The sequence below is a fragment of the Euprymna scolopes genome, chromosome 42 (genome assembly GCF_053919585.1).
Source record: "Euprymna scolopes isolate OS-2025 chromosome 42, ASM5391958v1, whole genome shotgun sequence".
Lineage (NCBI taxonomy): Eukaryota > Metazoa > Mollusca > Cephalopoda > Sepiida > Sepiolidae > Euprymna > Euprymna scolopes.
In genome coordinates this window covers 39983862-40008707 of record NC_136523.1, presented here as the reverse complement: position 1 = coordinate 40008707, position 24846 = coordinate 39983862, and the positions used below count along the sequence as shown (strand labels likewise).

The window sequence follows — 24846 nt, the reverse complement described above, 5'->3', positions numbered from 1 at the left end:
TTATAAAAGATTAATTATCGAAACATATTTGTAAAAATCAATTTTTTTTTTTTAATATATATTTTGGAATTACGAAACTACCACTTATATGTATTTATGTATGAACTAGCTTTACATGAGAATGTAGAAAAACACATGGACGTTCTTTCAAGGTCAGTGTTTTGAACATTTTATTTTAAATTTATTCATTTTTATCAATAAATGAATGTAATTGTTTTATTTTTCTTACAGTATGGTTAAACTAAGATTATTTACAATGTATTTAATTCAATTTAATAACCAATAAGTAATCAACGGCAGTTGATGTCATTGGTCAATTTTAGCGCTAATCCAGCCTTGATAGAGTTGAAAATCGGCTTCGAAATCTAGTAGATGATGCCGTTTTATCTTCCCTGCAACCTCTTTCCCACAGAAGAGACATTGCGAACCTGTCTCTGCTCTATCATTATTTTCATAGAAAGTGCTCGTCTGAGCTCAAATCTATGGTAGTACTCTCTTTGCCAAACTTTCACAAAAAATATTCGACTAGCTACGATTCCCCCAACTTTCTATCTGTGCATAAATATAAACGCAGATTCCATGAACAAAGATTCTTTCCCAGAACTGCCCGCCTTTGGAACTCTGTTCCGCTCGCCTGCTTCCCGGTTGAATACAACATGGTAGTCTTCAAATCCAATACAAACAAGTTCTTGTTGAGCCGTCCCCATAAATAATCAAATTTACACCATTAGCGATTATTACTACATTACCACCTTACATTCATTAGTCCTTATCCTCGAGTGGCTTTCAAAATCAGAACAGTAGTTTAAATAATACGAATTATGAATCCTCATCTCAAAACATGGAACTTGTACAGTTTAGTCAAGACATTAAAAAATGAAAATATCGAAAAAGGTTATATTGTACGTATCTATTTTGAACTGAAGATCTCCGAAAAAAAATTTCATTTAATTTGATCGAGTAGTTTTTTTAGTATTTTTTTAGATTAGGTCCACCTCCACAATTTTCTTTTATAAATGACGACTTTTAGAGATTTTCGACTATGCTGAATACGAAAATCGCAGTGAAATTTAGCAGAAATAAGTAGTTATCGAGATACAAAACGTTGTATTATGCATTGTATTCTTTGGCGGCCATCTTTTTTATGCGCGTGCGTTTGTTTATGGCGCGCGCACGCGCGTAAAAAAGATGGTCGCCAAAGAATACAATGCATAATACAACTTTTTGTATCTTGATAACTACTTATTTCTGTAAAATTTAAATGCGATTTTCGCATGCAGCATAGTCGAAAATCTCCATAAGTCGTCATTTAAAAGACAATTGTGGAGGTGGACCTAATCTAAAAATTTACCTTTTTTTTTTTTTTTAACAGCGGAAAAACACGTTCTTATGAGAGCGCATTGAAGTCAGCCATTACGGAAATTTTTAACACGCCACGGGGAGATAACTCCATGTAAAGCGCCGACACGCCCTCCCCATCTTTAATTCTAGCTTTTCTTCCTAAAAATTGAACCTTTTGCTCGGTATCATAACAAATTGTTTTGTTTTTTTTTGTTTTTTGTTTTTTTGCTGTAAAACAAAAACTACTTGATGAAATTAAGTGAAATTTTTCTGTTTCGGAGAACTTTGTTCCATAACGGATACATACAATATAACCTTTTTTTCGATATTTTCATTTTTTAATGTCTTGACTAAACTGTACAAGTACCCAAAAAATTCCGAAACACAAAGAAAAGTGAGACTAAATAAAAAAAACTTGGCCTTCGGGTCGGGATCAAAGTGTAGTATCTGTTCTGCAGATGCTGATTGCTGCACTTAAGATAATTTGTACCAGTCAATGGAGGGGAAACCCTCTATACTGGGACAATTATTTTTGGTAACCAGAGTGCGCCCTTTTTGCCTACTTTTAGGGGAGCTGGTTTTTACCCCACATTAAAAACGGCCTTGTGCCTAATTTGCTTTGGTGGGGAAGCAAATAAATACAATAAATAGATAATCTCCATTATAAACGAAAACAGCAGTAGCTCAAGCTCATCATCATCACAATCATCGTCATGACTGTCATCATCATCACCATCATCCTCATTAGTATTATTATCATTAGTATCATCATCATCAGTATCATCATCATTAGTATCATCACTATCGTCATCATCATCATCATTAGTATCATCACCATCGTCAGCATCATCATCATTTTTTTATTTTTTTATTTTTATTACATTTTCACCCCACATTGCCACTTTGGTGTAGGGGGCTACTATCAGGGGAAACATCTACTGGGGTACTATGTAGGGATTAGGGCAGCGAGATGTTGGTTCACGTTGCACTTGAACTTATGCATGTCAGTACAGTTGGGGAAGCAGTGACCTGGAATGGAATTCCAAAGTCTAGCAGTTCTGGGGAAGAAACTACTGGAGTAGAAAGATCTTTTACTTCTAGGGATCTCTACAGTGTGGGGTGGGATTTTGCAGCTTGTCGGGTCTGTCGAGGGTGTTCACGTCGTGGGGGCACAAGTGCTTGCAGTTCTTCAGAGCATTCGCCATTATAATACTTGTAGAACAGGCAGAGAGATGCAAAGTTTCGACGATGGGACAGAGGCTGAAGCTTAGATGCCAGTTTAAGGCCTATCAGATTTGCGACTCTCTTTTGAACCCTGTCAAGGAGCGAGAGACTAGTAGCCGATGCACCAGCCCAAATATGACAGCAATACTCCATACATGGGCGAATAGTGGCCTTATAGAGGTACAGGATACTTTCGGGTGTTAGAAGTTTTCTAGCACGGTAGAGAGAGCCCACCTTCCTCGCAGCGACCCTGGCAATGCCCTCGATGTAATTGTTCCAACTCATGTTTCCTGTGAACGTTAGGCCAAGGAGCTTGAGAGACGTACTCTCAGATAAAGAGTTGTTGGCCATTGCTATAGGTGGTAGAGAAGGTTTCTTGTAATTATTGAATGAAACCAGTTTTGTCTTGGCGGCATTGAACGTGACCATCCATTTTTGTCCCCATTCCACTACTGATTGGAGGTCATCCTCTAGTGTTTCTGCCATTACTTTAGATATATGTTCATTTGTTTTCCTGTCGTGCCTGCTATAGAGTGTGGTGTCATCAGCATATATACCCATCTCAGAGGCAATTTTGTCGGGGAGGTCATTTATGAATATCAGGAACAGCAGAGGTCCAAGGATAGATCCCTGGGGCACTCCCGCATTTATATCATATTGTTTAGATGTACGAGCGTCGAGGACAACCTGGATTTTTCTCTTATCTAAGAAGGATTTAATTATGTTAAGTATTCTACCGGTGATACCGTAAGATCTAATCTTCCTGAGGAGACCCTCATGCCATACCCTGTCAAAAGCCTTAGATATATCTAGAGCTACCGCTCTGCCCTCTCCCACTTTGTCCAGTGAATGGTATATGCGTTCAGAGATTACAGTGAGGATGTCATCATCATTAGTATCATCACCATCGTCGGCATCATCATCATCATTAGTATCATCATCATCATTATCATCATTATCCAGTTTGTGTTGAAAGTCTTTTAACTTTTAGCAAGGGAATCACCCTTATCAAAGTCCGAAGGCAACTCGAGGTTAAGGGTTAACAAGGGTACGTAAATCACTGGGACAACAGTGTAGTAATCATTAGTGGTGTAAATTGGTTAGAATTTGATTTTTTTAAGTCGACGGCTCAACATGAACTTGTTTACATTGGACTTGAAGATGACCATATTGTAGTCAGCTGGAGAACATGCTAAGGGAACAGAGTTCCTGAGGCAGACAGTTTTGTTCATGGAATTTGTGTTTTGATTTAGGCACAGATAGAGAGTGGGGGAAATTGTTGATAGTGGTTGCAGCTAGATGAGTGTTCTGCTCCTTATTTTTTACTTACCTCTCCAGGAGATGAGACACAAGGTTAGGTGTTAAGTTGAAAAGCTACAAAAAAATGCCTAGTAGGGCCGCCTCAGCCAATCAGCAATAAACTGACCTCTTCTCAAAGTGAAAGTAAAGCCTGCGAGGGTGAACCCCTATGAGATTGAACAGGACGTTACGTCAGCCCAACGGTAACAAAGTCATCATCGTCATCATCAGCAGAAGCAGCAGCAGTAGACTAATTGTCGATGAGGAATTCATGACAGATACAAAGTTTGTGCTTATCGCATCCATCAATCTGCAACCTGAACTGTTCTAAACAGACTACACCAAGAATCTCATCCATCCTTTCAACGTGGCCATAACATTAAAGTCTCCTGTTCTCCACATATATTCCTACACTTTCCAAATTTAATTTTCCTTTCAAGTCATTAGATCTAAACCTGTATTTAAGACTTTCATTGCACATCCACGATATCATTTCTTTCCATGCAACGCATGTCCTCAACCCTTACTGGCCAAGTTTCACTTCCATACATCATAACATTGTATACACACGTCTGATAGCTTTCTTTCTTGGTTTGCAGTTGTAATACTTTGCTGCTAAGTAATGTCCAAAGTTTTTCGAATTTATTTGATCCGCTTTAAATTCTTGCAATCACGCTTGTGCCTGCTCCACCCTGTATTCCAGTGGTATCACCATGGTAACAAAACTTCTCGACACTCTCAATGCAAAAAAAAACAAAAAAAAACATTCGAAACCTGTTAATAATAATTTTATCATCTGATTGTTTCCATTCATTTTTTCCAGATGGCTGTGAACATAATTCGGAGTATTCCTCAATGCTGCTCCATCCTAACACCTTCCAAAAGTCGGGTATTTCCACTTTTGCAACTAACTCGAGTAAGTATTCGTCTTCAAATAGAACTCTGGCATCAATCGTTTTTTTTTTTTGTTTTTTTTTTGGGGTTTTTTTTTTTTTTCAATTTTCCTATTTTGATATTGAATCATTTCTCCTAACAAACTCCTCGGATGTCTTCACACTAAGTGAAACTAACTTACACTCCTCCATCCCCTCTAATCCCTTTAACTTGTTTGTAAGTATTCGTCTTCAAATAGAACTCTGGCATCAATCGTTTTTTTTTGTTTTGTTTTTTTTTGTTATTTTTTTTTTTAATTTTCCTATTTTTTGTTTTTGATATTGAATCATTTCTCCTAACAAACTCCCCGGATGTCTTCGCACTAAGTGAAACTAACTCCTCCATCCCCTCTAATAACTTTAACTTGCTTGGTTATCTCCAACCTTGCTGTAAGGACTCAGACAGGCATATGCATGGAGTCTATATTCGAAACATCCTTCCTTGACTGGAGAGTCAAACTAGAATCAGACGACCAGACCATCGTGTGCTTTAGACTTAATCTGTAACATAATGTTAGCTACTTATATTTTCTCTACAAGTCTCTCTCGACCCAGGACTGTACCCTAATCAACCAAGTCTCTGATACAGCATAGATACAGCACTCTCCCTTGATACTAGTGCGCAAGTACATGTATTTAGTGACTTTAATGTCCACCATTTGGTTTTCTTATTTACACAGACGCAGCTGATAGTATAAACACATAGCTTCTCTATATCTCATTTCGTATCGCAAACAGTTCTATTTCCGACCCGTTTCTCAGAACAACAAGATCAACAAGCCTTACTTTCAGGTTTATTTCTGACCACAATTCCCAATGATTATGTAACAAATTCCCATAGTCCACTTGAGAATGCTGATCATGCTGCGATAATGGTAGAAAGAACCCTAAACTCTCAACCCAAAGCTGAAGAGCCATTGCTTAAAATGACAAGGTATTCTAAGAAACCATCAGGGATCTAATCAGAGATGTGCCTTGGGGAAATATCTTTTCTCTTCCTGCAGAACAGTGCACAAATGAGACCACTGAATGGTTCAAAGCAGCAATTGAAGCACATGTTCCTACGCAGAAATTCTATAGCAAACCTCACTCTCCCCAATGGTTTACTTCTACTTGTGCAGCTGCTATTGCTCAAAGGTAGCATGCTTACCGCAGATTTATCTGACATAAGTCCGGTACAAACAGACAAAAGTTGCTAGAAGTAATTGTAAAAAAGAAATAGCGACAACGAAGAGAGAATATCCCAAAACCACCAGAAATTGCATTGATGCGCAGAAATTAGGAACTCATGATTTTTGGAAAATCTATAATAGTGTAGTAAATAATGGACAATCAACAATTTCCTCACTATCCAGCAATCATGATATTGCTTGCATGACAACCAAGATAGGCTAAAATGCTTGCCAATCAGTTTGCTTCAAACTCTACATTAGACCCAGCAAACCACTTCCTCTCTGATTTTCCTTTGTGGACAGAAACCACACCAGATGATCTGAAAATCATCCCTTCTCAAGTGCATGATGGCATAAAAAACCTTGACACCTTAAAAGCATGTGCACCCAATCTCATCCCGGCTGTACTATGAAAAAAATGCTCCGCTGAGGTTGCTCCAGTTCTCTCCAAACTTTTCAACAAATGCCTTGACGAATCTTGCTATCCTGACTGCTGGGAAACTGCTTCTGTGGTACGGCGAAAGAACTGACCTACTAAATTATAACCCAATTAACCTCCTCCTCTTTTTCGCCAAAATATTTGAGTTCATAATTAATCAAGCTCTAGTCCACCACCTTACAGTTGCTAAACTTCTGACTGACGATCATTATGGATTTAGGCAAGCCCGTTCTACAGCAGATATCCTAACTGTAATCTCTGAACGTATATACCATGCACTGGATAAAGCAGAGGAAGGTAGGGCAATAGCCTTAGATATATGTAAGGCTTTTGACAGGGGAGAGCACGAGGGTCTTCTGAAGAAAATTAGATCCTATGGTATTACTGGACGAATACTTAACATAATTAAATCCTTCTTAAATAAGAGTGGAATCCAGGTTGTCCTCGATGGTCGTATGTCTAAACAATATGATATAAATGCAGGTGTACCTCGGGTCGATCCTTGGACCTTTATTGTTCCTGATATTCATAAATGATCTCCTTAATAAAATTGTCTCTGAGATATGAGTATATTTGCTCGCAGACACGAGGCGAAAACGAATGAACACATATCTAAGGCAATAGCAGAAACCCTAGAGGAAGACCTCCCGTCTGTAGGGAAATGGGGACAAAAATTGATGGTCATATTCAATGCTGCCAAGACTTTTTTCCTTTAATAATTGCAAGAAACCTTCTCAACCATCATTAGCTATAGCTAATGATACGTTATCTGAAAGTACTTCGTTCAAACTCATCGGCTTAACATGAGTTGGAGCAGATACATAAAGGGCATTGCCACAGCTGCTGCGAAGAAGGCAGGCTCTCTCTCTATCATGGTAGAAACTTACGCCTGAAATTATCCTGTACTTCTATAAGGCCACCATTCACCCATGTATGGAGCATTGTTGTCACATTTGGGCTGGTGCATCTGCTGCTAGTCTCTCACTCCTAGTCAGGGTTCAAAGAGAGTCGCCAACCTGATAGGTCCCGAACTGTCACATAGGCTTCAGTTTCTCTCCCATCAATGAAATGTTGCATCCCTCTGCCTATTTTACAAGTATTTTAATGGTAGATGCTCTGATGAGCTATAAGCCAGTGTACCCCTCGATTTAAATACCCCCGATAAACCCAACTAGCAGCAAAATCCCACCCCTACACAGTAGACATCCTTAGATGCCAGAAAGCCTTCTACTCTAATAGTTTTTTCCCCCGGAACTGCTAGACTTTGGAATTCCCTTCCGGATTCCTGCTTCATTGACTGTACTGACATGCAGAAGTTCAAGTGTAATGTAAACAGTCACCTTGCTGCTCAACTCCCTACATAGTATTCCTGCAATTATCTCCCAGATAGTAGCCCCCTACGTCAAAGTGGCACCGTGTCTTGTTTGGGGTGAAAATGCAAAAAAAAATTTTTTTTAATTGTTGATAGTGGAAATTTGGTAAAGGGGACGGCTCATCAAGAACTTGTTTATGTCGGACTTGAAGACGACCATATTGTAGTCAGCTAGAAAGCAGGGAAACGAAGAGAGTTCCACAGGCGTGCACTTCTAAGAAAGTCCTCAAAATAGTAATATATCCAAAAATTTGTTGACTAGAACACCTGCTATTTTGTTTTTAGTAAAAAATTAAAAAAAATGATGGTGTGATCTAAATTTTGCATTCCGGGTTATGACCCCTGTGTGTGAACTCTTTATTGTCAACTTTGTAACATCTAAGAAAAATGCAGTTTTACCTAATTTTTTACTTCTGATTTCAGACTACAGTTATCGTCAAACGGAAGTGGCCCGTTCTCTTGACAACAGAAGGGCATGTTCCTCATCTGAAATACAAGAACAAAGTGTACGAACTAGAGGAAGATACTTGCAACCAAAAATTACCTGACATCGAGTGCATTCTCACAGAAGACGTTGACGGTAAGAAATGTTGGTGCTTATGCACTTATGTTATCGTGCTGAAATAATAACATTATGTAGAAACCCATTCTTAACATGACGAGGGTTTTTTTTTTGTTTGTAACTATTCTATACTTAAAGTGCTGAATATTTATATTACTTGTATTGATTTTGATGCTTTGGTTTTTAAAATATGACACTTTTAGCAGAACCCGCTTGAAATCCGTAATTATCCAAAGCATTTGTGTATTGCTAGTTACAGTATTCATGTTTAGTACAAACCCGACAAGCTACTAAGTCTCATCCCTTTAACGTAGAGATCCCTAGGTGCAAGAAAGCCTTTTACTCCAATAGTTTCTTCCCCAGAACTGCAGGTCTTTGGAACTCCATTCTGCTTTCCCAACTGTACTGATATGCAGAAGTTCAAGTGTAATGTGAACAAACATCTTTCTACTCATCTCCCTTCATAATGCCCCTGCTAATTAAGTCCCTGATAGTAGCCCCCTGTTTTGAAGTGGCACTGTGCCTTGTTTGGGGTGAAAATTGAATAAAAAAAAAAATAAAAAAAAAAAAAAAAAGTTAGGAAACGAATCAGGAAGTGGGGGAGATAGAAAGAGAAAAGGGAAATGGAAAGGGGGAAAGGTAGATCAAAGATAGGCTTATTCAACCACAAAAGACAGTGTTCAACCACCTCAAGAGGCACAACCCCATAGTCTTCTAGACTAGCAGATGGCAACAAATTTTCGTTAAGTTGAAGTTTTACGGTATCTTTTTTATTAAATTTTTAGATGAAAGTACAGAATAGTTTATATTACCTGTATTGATTGGACTATTGTTTCCATCTTGAGTTTTATTTGTGCAATGTTTCGGTTGGTTTTGCCTTCTACCATGCCTAAGGACGGTGAAATTAAAGTCACCAAATACATGTATTTGTGCACTAGTGTCGAGGGAGAGTGCTGTGTCTATGCTGTCAGAGACTTTGTTTATTATGGCGCAGTCCTGGGTCGAGGGAGAGTGGTAGAGAAAATAAAAGTAGCTAATGTTATGTTGTATGTTTAGTCTAAAGCACATAAAGGCTTGATCATCCATTTCTAGGTTTGTTTCTCTAGTCAGTAGGAGGGTGTTACGAATGTAAACTCCAAGTCCGTACATGTGTCTGTCAGAGTCCTTACGGCAGAGTGGGAGATAGCCAGTGAAAGAAATACAATCGCCAAAAGATAAGCGTTTCATTATTTTTAGTCGCCATTTTGAAAAATCACTCGCAAATGTGACTGTTTCACTTACAATGCAGAGCCCTGTGTATATATATATATATATATATATATATATATATATATATATATATATATATATATATATATATATGTATATATATATAATTTATGAATTATTCCACGGATTTCTGCCTTTTGGATTACTTTGGATCATCTTCCAATTACCCAATTCCCTTGGATTTTACTTGTGCGAATGGAAATGTTTGGATTTTACCGTCATTAGATATTTTACCATTTACCAAACTATCCATTCACGTGAAATCACTTTTTACTTACTTGTAGTTTCATTAAATATTTTTGCAAGAAAAATCCGATCCCGCATTTTGCTAAATCCTACCCTCTGATGAGAAGGAAAATATTTCTTTGAAACTCCGCGGATTAAGGACTATCCACTTATTTTGTGTTTCCTTTTTAAAATTAAATATGTTTTTAACTCTTTTTCAAAGTGTTTTTTTAACTACTTGTCCTTATATATATTGAGAAGTGAGACACGAATTATCATTAGCGTATAAAGCGATGCTCTTTGTAAACGAATCGAGCTTAGGTATTTTGGACAATGTTGAAACATCGTTAATTCACGACTCACACAGTAGCCGCCGATTAGCGTAATGGTTAGGAGCCTTGACTGTCATACAGGAGGTCAGATTTTCGATCCTGGCTTGAGGTAGTTGCCTGTCTAGCCACACTGATGAGCTGTGAAACAGCGAAACAGTACTGTATGTGGATGACACTATATATATATATATATATATATATATATATATATATATTGATGCCTCTGTTCAATCTCAAAGAGACAGTGTCTGGTGCTACTAGATCAGACTGTCTGGAGATATTGATTTCCTGATTCAAATGCACTGTACATCAAAGTATGATGTGTGAAAGTGAGGGTTGAGGATATGCGTTGCATGGAGAGAAATAATATGAGAATGATACGATGAATGTGTAATGTGAGACTTGAAGACAAGCTTAGATCTGATGATTTCAGAGGAAGATTAAATCTGGACAGTATAGGAAGATGTATGTAGAGCAGGAGACTTTGATGGTACAGCCATGTTGAAAGAATAGATAAAAGTTCTTGGACCAATACGTTTAGGAAAGTGAAATGGTAGGCAATTCTGTAGGAAAAGATAAGAAATGATAAGAATAGGCGTGAGAAAGAGGGATAAATAAAGACCTGACCAGAGATGGTTAATTTCAAAGTTGATTTTTAAAAGCATCGTTAGATGTAAAACGGATGATAAACTGACTTTGTTGACAATTCAGCTGATAATCTTACTTCTTGAGTGGCTTTTAGCCTTAACTTAATCTGTTTCTAACTAAACAGCTCTGTTATTGGTGTGACCATATCAGGCCGTCTGAAGATATCGGCTTTCTGATTTTAAATGCACCAAACATTGACGTTTTTTTTTTTTTTTTTTTTTTTTTCATTTGCCTTTGCAAAACACAATCGTAAATCGAAAAACAACAATTTTCCTCTACAAAACAACCAAACCAAACATCAGGATATTTGAGGATATGAAAAAAATTGAAGCATAAAAACTTGTTCAAAAATTATTGGATTCGACATTAAATGACCCGAAAAAGGTCGATATGCCAAAAAACAAAACAAGTAAATAAAATGCGATGGAAAAAATAGTCAGATATAATAAAAACAATTGCGGCATAAAAATTTTTCAAAAATAACTGGATTGGGCGAAAGGGTTGATATGCTGTAAAACAAATCTTCAACAAAGGGAGGTAAATCAAACATCATAAATAGATATTTAAAGATATTAAAACTCGAAGGTTATTTTCACAATATTTCCATCGATGTAACCGCCAATCTTCTTTAGGTGCATCTTGTCGAACTCAGATATGTTTCTGTCGAACTCTGGAATTTGGACGGAATTTTGAATGGAACCCTTTATTTACTTCCTTGAGGTAGCATGCACTCGTTCTGTTAGTTATGGTTGAATAGAGATCCTAAGTAATTGGCAATTGTATTTTTCGATCATCCACCTGAAGAATCTAAATAACCAATCCTCATCTCAAAAATTCAGAAACGCAATAACTTGAAGCCTCAAAACTTTTACCAGAATGACCGCATTAGGCTTTAAAACACTTGAAAAGAAATGTTGTAAAGCAACCAAACTAAACCAGAGCCCTAGTCAATGGCAGGGTCAAGTATTGGCCCCCATAATTTGTGTGTTCACAAATTGATTGATTTTTTTTTTTTTTTTTTTTTGTCTTCCCAGGTATTGGCTACAAACATGAACTTGTTACCGTGAAGCGAAAATTATTTAGAAAATATTTTTATCCGGCTGGAATGGCAATGTATGCTTCTCCTGAAAATATAAAAGAGTTTGTGCTTAAGGTAAGTGTCGCCATGTTTTCCTTTTTTCTTCTTCTTTTTTTTTCTTTTTCTTTTTCTTTTCTTTCTTTTTTTCTTTTCTTTCTTTTTTTCTTTTCTTTATTTTTCTTTTTTCTTTTTTTTCTTTTTTTCTTTTTTCCTTTTTTCTTTTTCTTTTTTTTCATTTTTACTTTTTTCTTTTTTTTCTTTTTCTTTTTTTCTTTCTTTTTTTCCTTTTTCTTTTTCTTTCTTTTCTTTTATTTATTTGCCTTTCCACGAAGGCAGAGTTAGACATGAAGTCGTTTTTTAATGTGGGGGGAAACCAGCTCCCCAAAAGGGGCACTCTGGTCAGTAACAAAAATAAAAAATGTATCAGTCATGAAGGATTTCTCCTCCATTAACCGAGAGCCAAAAGGTGTAGTGCAGCATCTGAAGAACCGATACTACACTTTGATCTTAGCCCGAAGGCTAAGAACTACAGAAAAAAAAGCAAGCCTTTTAATTTCTATTCTTTTCTTTTTTGTGTTTTTCTTTTTCATCAGATTTATTATTAATTGTGAAACAAATGATCCAAAAATTCCTCACCAAAAAGATTCGAGCAACTTGGATGCTTATTTAGAATCACACTTATTTTGAAAAACCAAGAAAATTCAGAAAAATCTTTATGGTGTATGTATCCGTCACAGAATGAAGTTGTCATATTCCAAAAATCACATAAATTGATCAAATAGTTTTTTTTTTTTTTATTTAAGAGAATCAAATTTTATTATGTGCTGGATGAGAAAGCAGCCAGTCGCCATATCTGTTTAGGATGCATTTAAAGTTAAAGAGCAAACAACTCACAAGAGTGGACAATTCAATTCGACTAAAGAGATCTATCTCTTTCTCTATAAGTGAGAGATCATCAATGACTGCCAAAAATATTTAATTGCTAAAAATCATAAAATGTTATGTGACTTTTGGAATATAACCTCTCCGTTCCATGACGAAAACGTACATCATGAAGTTTTTTTTGTATTTTTGTTTTTTAAATGAATATCATTTTAAATATTCACCAGACCTTTTATAGGGATTCCTTTTGTTCAAGTAATCATTAGGGCTATGACAACAGCATATTCTTTTCATTGTTTTGACTCTCGAGTATATATCCGACACAGTTAATTAATCGAGAACCACGTTGCTTTATATAAAAGCATATAAGATATCAACAGATACACACTCGAGAGTCAAAACAATGAAAAGAATATGCTGTTGTCCTAGCTCTAGTAATCATATCTGTATTTTTGAAAAAAAATAGCAAATATTATTCATCGGCCATATTTATTTACGTTTTTTTTTTTTTTTTTTTTAATTATCATAAAACCAGAATTAGCTTTCATTGACTTCATTTTTTCATCTTGGACATTTTTTTTTTAATGGAAATTGCTCCAGACAAGGTGTGAAGCCACTTGATGTAAGGAGCTAACAAGAATTAAAAATGATTATCTCAAAGACGGGAGATGCCTGTTAACCTTAGTCTTGAAAAGATAGGAGGAAAACAGTCAGCAGAAGAGAGTTCCATAAACCTGCAGTTCTTGGAAAGAAGCTACTGGAATAAGAAACTGGTAAATGTGTAGTTTAGCGACATAAATTATTTGACAGGCAAAAAAATATACAAAAACCTATTTTTATATAAAACACATTATTAGACCCAAAGGCTGAAATGAAACCAGAAAAAATTTAATTTTTATTTTTTTTCAACATTTTTTATTAGACTAAATGTACAACAATCGAGGTCGCCATATTGTTTTTAAAATTTAACATTTCTAAAGTTTGACAGATTGGCCTTTTAAAGGCCTGTTCATGGAACTGTTTTTTTTTTGTTTTTTTTTCTAATGAAATAGCATTTTTAAAAAAAGGCCAAATTTGGCCTTAAAAAGGCCAATCTGTCAAACTTTAGAAAGGCCAAATTTTAAAAGCAATACGGCGGCCTCGAATGTCATATATTTAGTCTAATAAGAAATGTTGAAAAAAATAATGAAAATTACATTTTTTCTGGTTTTCTTTCAGCCTTTGGGTCTAAGTATGTGCTTTATATAAAAATAGTTTTATTATGATTTTTTTTTATCTGTCAAATAATTTACGCCGCTAAACTGCACATTTACCAGAAACTGTATTACAAAAGGGTATCAAAACAACAAATTGATGAAGACCACTAGACCAGTAAGTTAAACAAGCTGGAACAAAAGAAGCAGTGAATAGATCAGACAATTCTGAAGAACACATGGCTTAAATGTATTTATAAAAAAAGACTGAGACTAGCAACATCACGTTTGTGTGAGAAAGAAGTTGCAGTGAAGAAGGGTGGGGCCCAATCAAAGTACAGATACATTCATTCACTTTATCAAGAACCTTCAAATGAGACATAGATTCACAAGCTCAAATATGACAACAATACTCCATACATGGTTTGATAATAGATTTGTGGAGATAGAGAATAGTCTCAGGTATGTAAAAGTGTTCGGAACGATATAGAGAACCCGCTATATGAGAAGCAGAAAGAGCAGTGGATCTAATATATGTATTCCAAGAAGTATTTGATGCGTAAAAAAAAAAGAAGACCAACAAGTTCAAGAGTAGAAACCATCCAGAAGAATGTCAGGAATAAAAGGGACACACCTACGATTGAAAAAACACAAGCTGACTTTTAACAGAATTAAACAAAAGTCATTTCATACCTCAATCTGCAACTGAACAAAAGTAAACTTCTAGATTAGCTGCCTATTTCAATTGATCCAAGGGAAATTGGCGAGAAGCAATACTAAAAATTTAAACTGGTGTTATCAACGCAAATGTTACTTTTCTGAACAATATTCTTTGAAAAATCATTGATATACAGAAGAAACAGAATTCGGCTTAGAATGGAACTCTGAGGAAAACAAGCATTGATGCTGTTGTGTAAGTGTGAGACTAACCGTAGCTCTCGGCGCAAGAGGGTCCGTGTGTGCCTGGCGTGCGGGGTGGTGGCTGATCCTGTGGTCGGGGCAGCGGAAGAAAGAGTTCCAAGATGGCGCCTGCCTGCTTTTATTAGAGACGGAATCTCGCAGGATCGCAAATTAGCTAGGTCATCTTGATGAATAAAAATCGGTCCATTGGAGGTGCGAGGCGGTCGGGTTCTGACGTTCGTGGCGATCAGTACAGTGACCGTTGGGTTCCGTTATTGACCGTTGGGTTCCGTTTCTATTCGTGCAGTCAGCTGAGCTTTGTTAATTACCTTTGCGCCGTGACTGTCATTGTTTGTTGGTTCGCTGTGTGTTGCCGTGGTTCTTCAGTGAAACGCTTCGTCGCCCACGACGAGACTCCCCGTCTCCTACACATCGGAAACTACACAAGATACTCTTACAGTAAGTTAATCCAATTTACCAAAATTTCACAACTAACGATTACTACGATATTGTCCCATTGACTACGGTACACTCATTAATCCTTATACTTGGGTAGCTTCCAGGCCTTCATAAGTGTTGACTCCTTTGTTAAAAAAAGAAGTCATTTCGTACCTCAATCTGCAACTGAACAAAAGTAAACTTCTAGATTAGCTGCATATTTCAACTGATTGAAGGAAAATGGATGAGAAGCAATACAAAAAACATAAATATTTGTATTATCAACGCAAATGTTAATTTTATGAAAAATATTTTTTTGAAAATCATTGATATACAGAAGAAATAGAGTTGGACGTAGAAGAACACCAACGTTGATAGGAAAAGAGAATGAAGAGACACCATTTTATCCAGAGTTACTCACAATCATCTATATATATATATATATATAAAAGCGAAAATGTATGTATGTGTGTTCGCTTTTTCTGTATGTCAACAAAAGGCTTTTTTCACGGGACCCCTGCTAGCCTATAAATATAAAAGCGAAAATGTATGTATGTGTGTTCGCTTTTTCTGTGTGTCTACAAAAGGCTTTTTTCAGAGAAGCGGTCGCTCGCTTCACAACTTTTTAAAACTTTTTATATCACATATAAATCGTAATATCTCACAGTTAACAACGAAGCTCGCCTGTTTATTTGATTTGCTCGATTTCGGGAAGATAAATATTCAACATTTGTCACTCGCCGCATGTGGGTTAGTCTTTTTCCTATAATATCTTTTTCCTATAATATCAGTAGTAAATGAAGGTACTATCCCGTAGTCAAATTTGACCTCATTAACTCATTAAAACTGGCACCTGCTAAATCCAAGTAATTAAATAAATTCAAACGTGTTTCCGTTAGCATGTCGCAGTGGGGCAGTGGTTAACGTCGCACTTTTTTTTTTTTTTCACACTTTAATTTACAACTTTGCCTCAGGGGTTCGGTCAATTTTTTTATATTTGTTGTCCGAAGGGCCGAGCTTCGAAACGATAGCAATCTCTTGAAAATACGTCGCCTCTGTCAAAAGTTTTAGGCAGACTTACATACATGAAACTATAATTTCTTCATATCTTGGAAACTACTTGTTTCCTGGAAGTTTAGATGCTGTTTTGGTTATCAGATTTTTCGGCGGCTCTATTAAACGAAAAAAAATATTGAAATTCAAGTGAAACAAACGATACCTACGTAATTGTCAGGTTTCAAATAGTAACATATCCAAAACTTTCGAAAAACGATAAGGCAGAAAAATAATCTATATATATAAAAGCGAAAATGTATGTATGTATATGTGTTCGTTTTTTCTCTATGTCTACAAAAGGCTTTTTTCAGAGAAGCGGTCGGTCGCGTCACAACTTTTTAAAACTTTTTATATCACATATAAATCGTAATATCTCACAGTTAACAACGAAGCTCGCCTGTCTATTTAATTTGCTTGATTTCGGGAAGATAAATATTCAACATTTGTCGTTCGCCGCATGTGGGTTAGTCTTTTTCCTATAACATCTTGGGAAAATAAAAATCCCGCAGTCAAACTTGACCTCATTAACTCATTAAAACGGGCACCTGCTAAATCCAAGTAATTAAATAAATTCAAACGTGTTTCCGTTAGCATCTCGCGCTGGAGCAATGGTTAACGTCGCACGTTTTTTTTTTTTTCACACTTTAATTTACAACTTTGCCTCAGGGGTTCGGGTTCGATCCTCATACTTACTTTTTTTTTTTTTAAACCATCCCCCCCTCCCGAAGTTTCCACACACACCTCCAAACACCCAGGCAACGCCGGGTACCCCTCGCTAGTTGATCATAAAGAAAAAACCTAATGATGTCAAGAACCTCACTACAAATCAAGGTAGTTTGTCTGACGCTTTTGCAGAAGTTATTGATGCAAGGGAGATAATTCTGTTTGACTAAGATTTAACAAAAATAAAACGAACGTGCGACAATAGTTGGAAAGGAATTGTATTTTTTATTAAAAGTTTTAGATTAGCTGCATATTTCAACTGATTGAAGGAAAATGGATGAGAAGCAATACAAAAAAACATAAATATTGGTATTATCAACGCAAATGTTAATTTTATGGAAAATATTTTTTGGAAAATCATTGATATAGAGAAGAAATAGAATTGAGTGTAGAAGAACACTAACGTTGATAGGAAAAGAAAATGAAGAGACACCATTTTATCAAGAAGCCTCAAATGTGGCAGATGCACCAACCAAAATATGATAACAGTAATAGATTTGTAGAGATAGAAAATAGTGTTGAGAACGATACAGACAACCCATTATACAAGAAGCAGAAAGAGCAATGGATTTAATATATGGATTCCGAGAGTTGATGAGAGAAAAAGATTAAGAAGGTTTAGTGTCGATTTTTTTTTTTTCAAGAGCAGAGCCATCTATAAGAATGTCAAGAAGAAAAGGGACACGTCTTCAAGCAGAGTCTTGACAGGATTAAACAAAACAAGCCATTTCGTACCGCAATCTACAACTAAACCCAAGTCAATTGCAGACTTCAACTGAACTGAGGAATGTTTCTGAATTTTTGAGATGAGGATTAGTTATTCATATAATTTGTATTCTTCGGACTATTATTCTCATCTTGGGTGTCCACAAGGACCCGTGGCGCAGTGGTTAGAGTACTTGGAAAAAAAATCCAATGTAAAAATGATATTATCCTCAGGGTTGAAAGTTCAATTCTCAGTCAGTATGGGCAACCGAAAAATAGAATTGTGAATTACTTAGGACGTCTATCCAGTCATGGCTGATGGAACGAGAGCACGCTACCCCCCCCCATCCCGTGAAGTAAATGATGGGTTCTGCTTAAAATTCCGTCGAAATTTCTGAGTTCGACAAAAACATTCCTGAGTTTGACAAGGTGCTTCTGAAGAAGATCAGAGGTTGAGGGTCAAGGGTTTTTTTTTTGTTTTTTTTACTCATGTTCACCCCTTACAAAGCATATCGCTACTATTTGGAGCCATGTCTAGGAAAGATTAACAAGATATTTGTTTATGTTACATTTAAACTTCTGCATATCAGTACAGCCAGGGAAGCAGGAAGCAGGTAGGGATTTCCAAAATCTAGCTGTTCAAGGGAAGAAACTATTAGAATAGAAAGCTTTCTGGCATTTAGGGACAACAACAGTGAAGGGGTGAAATCTTATTGTTAAGCGGGTGTGTCGGGGATATGTACGTTGAGGGGGCACAAGTGAGACGAGTTCATCAGAAAACATTCCATTAAAATATTTGCAAAACAGGCACAGTGATGCAATATTGCGGCGATGAGGCAGGAGCTGAAACTTGGTTGATAAAATGGGTCCGATTAGATTGACAACTCTTTTTTTGGACTTTATCTAGTGGTAGATGCACCAGCCCAGATGTGGCAACAATACTCCATGCATGGGCGAATGGTGGCTTTGTAGAGGTACAGGATACTCTCAGGTATAAGTAGTCTTCTAGCTCGATAGAGGGAACCCACCTTCTTTGCAGCAGCCTTTGCAATGTCCTCTACGCCTTGTCTGGCTGCCATGTTCTGACTGTAAGTACAGGTGTCCTAACTCTTGATGAGCGGCAGCTGTACCAACAGTGATTTGTCAATTTACACACAAGAATGATTTGGAGAATTTCTAAAGAGATAGTAATTTAATGGTGCAAGGTCCAGTTAATATGGTGGTTGATGCATATTTGTCTATAAAATCTTTGGCCTTTTATGCAGTGTGCGATCTAGTCTAATTATCTTTGTGCATATATTTTGAATAATAATTGAAAAACTTTGTAAATTAACTTTTTTTTATTGTTTTTCTAAAGAATTTTTGTGTTTCCAATTTCAGGATAAAAAGAAACCGCTCGGATCACCGTGGGCTAGAGTGGTAAATATAATTTGACTTTTTTTGGATTTGTTTTATTTACTGCTTGCAAGATCAATGCTTTCGTTGAAGGGGGGGGGGGGTAAGTGATTAACGACACGGACTGGAAACGGATGCCATAATACTTAGTCCGCTGCACCTTATCAAAACAAAGATCCATACAAAATCTCAGCCAGATCGGCCTAGTAGTTTCCGAGAAAACGTGGAACGGCCGGATAGACTAAGAGAAATATGATCTAGATACTCACACGCATAACAAGAAGAATACCCGTCCTAGGAGAGGTAAAAGTGAAAAGTTTTGCGCCACTTTTATGCTTCCGAAGATTAAAATCAAGACGTAATAATATTAAACCTTATGCCAAGAATCCTTATTTCAATATCAATAAAAATCTACAGGGTGGAGCGATAAAGTTGTCACCCTAAAGAAAACAACACTACAGCTTTATTTTAAAACTTTTATTGAAGAAAAATCAATTCAGGTGACTTGATTATGCAGTAGAGCTGACTTCTATTCAATGTAGCCACCTTCAGCCTCAATCACCGCCTCTATATGGGTCCAGAACTGGGAGCATGCCTTTTCTACAAGCGCCGGCAGGAGCTCAGCGAATACTCAGCGATCAGGCTGGCTTTGATGTTGTGGGAGGTCATGTTGGTGATGTTCTCAATGTACAACCAAATGAAGTAGTCCAGCGGTTTGAGGTCGGGGGAGGAGGAGGAGGCCAGTGAGAGAAGGGTACAAAGTCGTAGCACTCCTTCTGAAGCCAAGCCTGGGTCTCTTTGAATTTGTGGACCGGCGCTGAGTCCTGTTGCTACACTCCGGCTCTGCCAGCGGCGACTTGATTGCACCAGGGGATCGCCATACTTTTCAGCACATCCAGGTACACTTTGGTGTTGACTTTCAAGCCAACTTCGAAGCCCTTACTTGAAACCACACAAAAGACCATAACTGTGGCTGGAAACTTTGTTCCACCCTGTATTACATTATTTGGATTCTAGAAAATGTCTAAAATTTAAGGCTTAAGCTTAAGAGGTCTTAAAAAGAAATTGAAACTCAGGGAATCTTGTTTAATTGCTATCGAATGTCTACGGATCAAATTTAATGCAAATCTGAAATATTTCAATTTTCAAATAGGAAGTGCTGCTCAAATTCATTCATTCAAGTGGTGTCTTGCCTGGTACAAGCATTGACAGCTATGCCTCTTCATCTCTCCTCATCTCTCTTCATCTCTCTCTCTCTTTCCCTAGAGACATTCATGAATTCATTGTTGCTCATTATTCAGAGACCTATTCGCACTGTTTCTCAAAAGTGTTTGATGCATTGCCATAGCTTCTTTGCAGTTATACAGGTAGTAGGTTGCAGTTTCTTTCTATCTGAGCAGTGCCCATACTGGGCCATTGTCCTGACCATTGTATCCAAAGGAATCTTCTGCTCAGCACAAGGAGATACCAAACTATGAACAGAATTATTCCTGATTGATATTACGTCAGTCACCTGCTTTCCATAACATCACGTTTTGCTGATTGGGGGGGGGGGGCCTGAAGTGGGTTCTCAACCTTTCCCAAAGGTCTCCCACAGACTATTGGAGGAAATGAGGTGCCTTACTCTTCCTTTTGACAGTAGTGCTTTACCGCCACCCATACGGCATCCATATTACATTTCTTTAAAATACTAAAAAAATGGTCAATATCTATGGTCCCCCCCCTCGCCAAACTTTCACGAGAAACACTCGTCTAGCTGAAAACTATCAATAATTTCCCCCACTCTTTATCTGTTCCTAAACCTAAACATAGATTCCATGAACAAAGTTTCTTTCTCAGAACTGCACGTCTGTGGAATTGTTTTCCGTTTGCCTGCTTCCCAGCTGACTATAATATGGTTGTCTTCAAGTCCAACATAAATAAGTTCTTGATGAGCCGTTCCACTTAAGTTAATAAATTTACCAAATTTATATTACTAACGATTACTATATTGTCCAATTGACTACTGTACACTCTTTAACCCTTATCCTCTAGTGGCCTCTGGGTCTTGATAAGTGGTGATGCCTATGTAAAAAAAAAAAAAAAAAAAAAAAAACTGAAATTTAGAGAATTAATTGATGTCTATTGGTAAAATTGATTATCTATTATTATTGGTAAAAGTTCCAAACACTGAATATTCATGAAGAAGTTCAACAGCCATTTTACCTTTTTTATATAAAACCAAATTAAACTAAATATAGCCCTAACCCTAACCCTAACCCTAATCCTAACAACCTCTATAAAATTGTGAACATTTTTTTTTTTTTAAAGACACTGGAAAGCTTATCTGAAATGTTCTTGCTGATCCCAATGAGTGGTGATAATCCATGGGTGTTGACAACCAAACACGTCAAAGTGGCTTTCAGATTAACTGTAAGTAATCTGCAATTTTATTTTTTTGTTTTTTCTTCACGGAAATTACTCCAGACAAGGCACGAAGCCACTTGATTTAAGGAACTTATCTCTCTTAAGAATACCTGCTCTTGCTATTTTGTAGGGAGTGGAAATTGATGAAGATGCTATTCTCCTCCCTGAAGAGCCAATCACAGAACCACAAGAAGTGGAATTCCAAGTAATGGTAAGTGTCGTATAGTACTTTATAGCAAAGGTTATCGATACCAGGGGTCTAAGTTCTCTATTTCAGGGCTCTACGGACAAATTTATCTTTAGTTTGATCTTTGACAACTAAATGTTTTTGTTTACTAGCCAAATAGAAAAGTTGCTAGCCAAACCCACATGATTTTTAGAATATGACATTTTTGTTCTGTGACTAGTATGTAAAGATTTTTCTGGGTTTTTTTTTGTTTTTTTTTAATAAAGATTTTTCTGTGTTTTTTTTTAATAAGTGTAATTCTAAATATACAACAAATTTTATGTTGATACTTGAACGTATAAACATTCTGATTTCTTCAGAAATTTTTTTAAACAGTCTTCGTTTAAAAAAAAAAAAGAGTATATTGTTCTATTAAACTTTTCTTGTTTAAATAATTTAACTTTGTTCGTTTTCTATAAAAAAAAGTTGAAAACTTACTTTTCACTCAGTAGTGAGCTTTGGAAGATTGTCAGTGAAAGAAATACAATCGTCAAAAGATAAGCATTTCATTATTTCTAGTCGCCATTTTGAAAAATCATTCGCAATATAGAATAGACCTCTGATTTGGGTGGCAATAAGGGTTAATCCATCGCTTGCTTTACGGGTTTTCGATCGAGTTTCGACGTCATTAATTTTCTCCAGAGAATTAATAATTTGACCTGAAAAAAAAACGTCATGCTGAAACTGCATGCTTGTTTAAAAGGAGAAAACAACACATATTTTTATATATAAACATTTTAAATGTATTCAAAGGAACATATACAATTCGAGAATTGACTGAGTTGACTTTGTACGACCAACCGACATGAAGTCGCTCATTTTCTACTGTTTCACTCGCAATGTAGAGCCTTTTAACAATATCTTAAACCATGCTTTTTAAAAGAATATGGGATGTATTTATTAAACGCAACAGTTATGATTATCTGTAATTAATTTATTTTTATTACTTGTTTCCTACAATAATATATGGGTGTAGGTATTGGTATATATAGGCAGCATTTTTTCATTCAAGCAAACATTATTGAATACAACGAAAGTACTTTGCTTTGTTATTTTTTCAAGTTTTCATGTACTTCTTTTTATATCGAAATTAGTAAAAGTTCCATAAGAATGATGAACATTTTCGATTCGACTGTGAATCATCTTCAGGTGGAATTTATTTTCACCTCAACAATTTTTATATTATATTTTTTATATTATATGTTTTTTATTATATGTTTTTTATTTAGATATATTTATAAATATAATATAAAAAAATTTAACTTTGTCTGTTTGCCACTTTTTTTTTTTTTTTGTAGGGATTTAAGTGTCCCATGTATTATATCGGCAAAATGTTGCATACCTGTTCTACAAGTATTTTAATAGTGAATGCTCCATGTATTGACGACTGGGTAATGCCAAAGGGGCAATACTAAATATTGCATAAAATATAATGATACAACAAAAAATGGCTCGATAATAATAATCATAATAATAATAATAAAAATACGAAATCTATATAAAATATAATTTAGTGTTTAATTGTTCTTGCACCCTTTCGATGTAAATACCCCTGACAAACCTGACAATCAGCAAAATCCCACCCCTTAACAGTAGAGATCCCTAGATGTAAGAAAGTCTTCTACTCTAATAGTTTCTTCCCCAGAACTGCTAGACTTAGAACTCCCTTCCAGGTTCCTGCTTTCCCAACTGTACTGACATGCAGAAGTTCAAGTGTGATGCGAACAGACATCTTGCTGCTCAACTCTCTACTTAGTATCCCTGCAACTTATATCCCCAATAGTAGCCCCCTTACATCAAAGTGGCACTACGCCTTTTGGGGGTGAAAATGGAATGACAAAACTTTTTTTTAAAGTACTAATAAATACTTATTTCACGAATTTGACCTTTGTTGAAGCAGTTTGACCTTCAAAAATTATATTTGGCCTTTTTCAAAATTTAGCGTACAAACTGACTAAGGAAAGAACAAGTAGAATATTAAAAAGATTATTATAATGATATTCCAAAATAAGGTTACACCAAAGGGAGGTCACGCTCATATTCTTCTCCAACTTGTTTTCTATTTATGAGCCCCGAACAAAGGAGGGATTGGACTTAGTGATTCACTCCTATTTGTCCGTTCATTTGTTCGCACTTTTCTCAATAACCACGCCTTAAATTTTTTTTTTATAATTTTGCGCAAACATTAGTCATGGTGAGAGTAAATTTTTATCAAAACAGATTTTCCAGGATGACTTTGGTTGCCTCCCTAGGAGCCATTATACGAGTAAAATTGCCCCAAAATCATTCATCTGTTCATTTGTTCACACTTTTCTCAATAACCACGCCTTAAATTTTTTTTATAATTTTGCACAAACATTAGCCATGGTGAAAGTAAATTTTTTGTCAGAACAGATTTTCCAGGATAACTCTCGTTGTCCCCCTAGGGGGCATTATAGGTGTACAATTGCTCCCAAATTGTTCACTTGGCATGCTCAACTGGTTTTTATTTTATTTTATATATGAACAGTTTTCAAAACATAACGTACGGACGAGCATTATATTATGTAGATTAATTTTATTGTTTGTTGTATTTATTATTTTTTTACAGATGAACGGATTAGAAAAAGTGTCCGTAAAAAGTCTGATCCTTTTAAAGCACAAGGACTCATCCAAAGATGTCATCCCTCCGGACCTTCCTCCTACATTTCCAGAAAATACTACGAGAAGGGTTTGGGCATGATAATAAAGTTCCATTTCTTATTTAATGCAAATCTTTGACTTATTTGTTATCACAATTTCATCTTGCGTTCAAATTACTTACACACTAATATTGTTGGTTATTTATCGTATCAGTATACACGTGACCCGTTTAATAACTGTTCCACCTTTGCCGATAGCTGAATGGTGAGACATATCTCGTATAAATGTAAACCCGTTTAATAACTTTACCAATACCTAACATATAAAGTTGTCTTTGTGAGATTTTGTAAATTTGGATTTAAGCTGACAAATTGATATTTGACTCTACCTAACCAAATTGCCTTTCT

General features: G+C 36.2%; 1 protein-coding gene across 1 annotated transcript; it reads left to right on the top strand.

The window, feature by feature from the left end:
* The first annotated feature begins 53 nt into the window (after positions 1 to 53).
* Positions 54 to 24564, top strand: LOC145267035 (large ribosomal subunit protein bL9m-like). The gene is made up of 8 exons (XM_080122977.1): positions 54 to 152; positions 4688 to 4780; positions 8203 to 8359; positions 11850 to 11968; positions 19171 to 19209; positions 21496 to 21597; positions 21722 to 21802; positions 24408 to 24564. The coding sequence occupies exons 2-8, from the start codon at positions 4688 to 4690 to the stop codon at positions 24537 to 24539; spliced, it is 723 nt and encodes a 240-aa protein (XP_079979103.1). The 5' UTR covers positions 54 to 152; the 3' UTR covers positions 24540 to 24564.
* Positions 24565 to 24846: the final 282 nt, after the last annotated feature.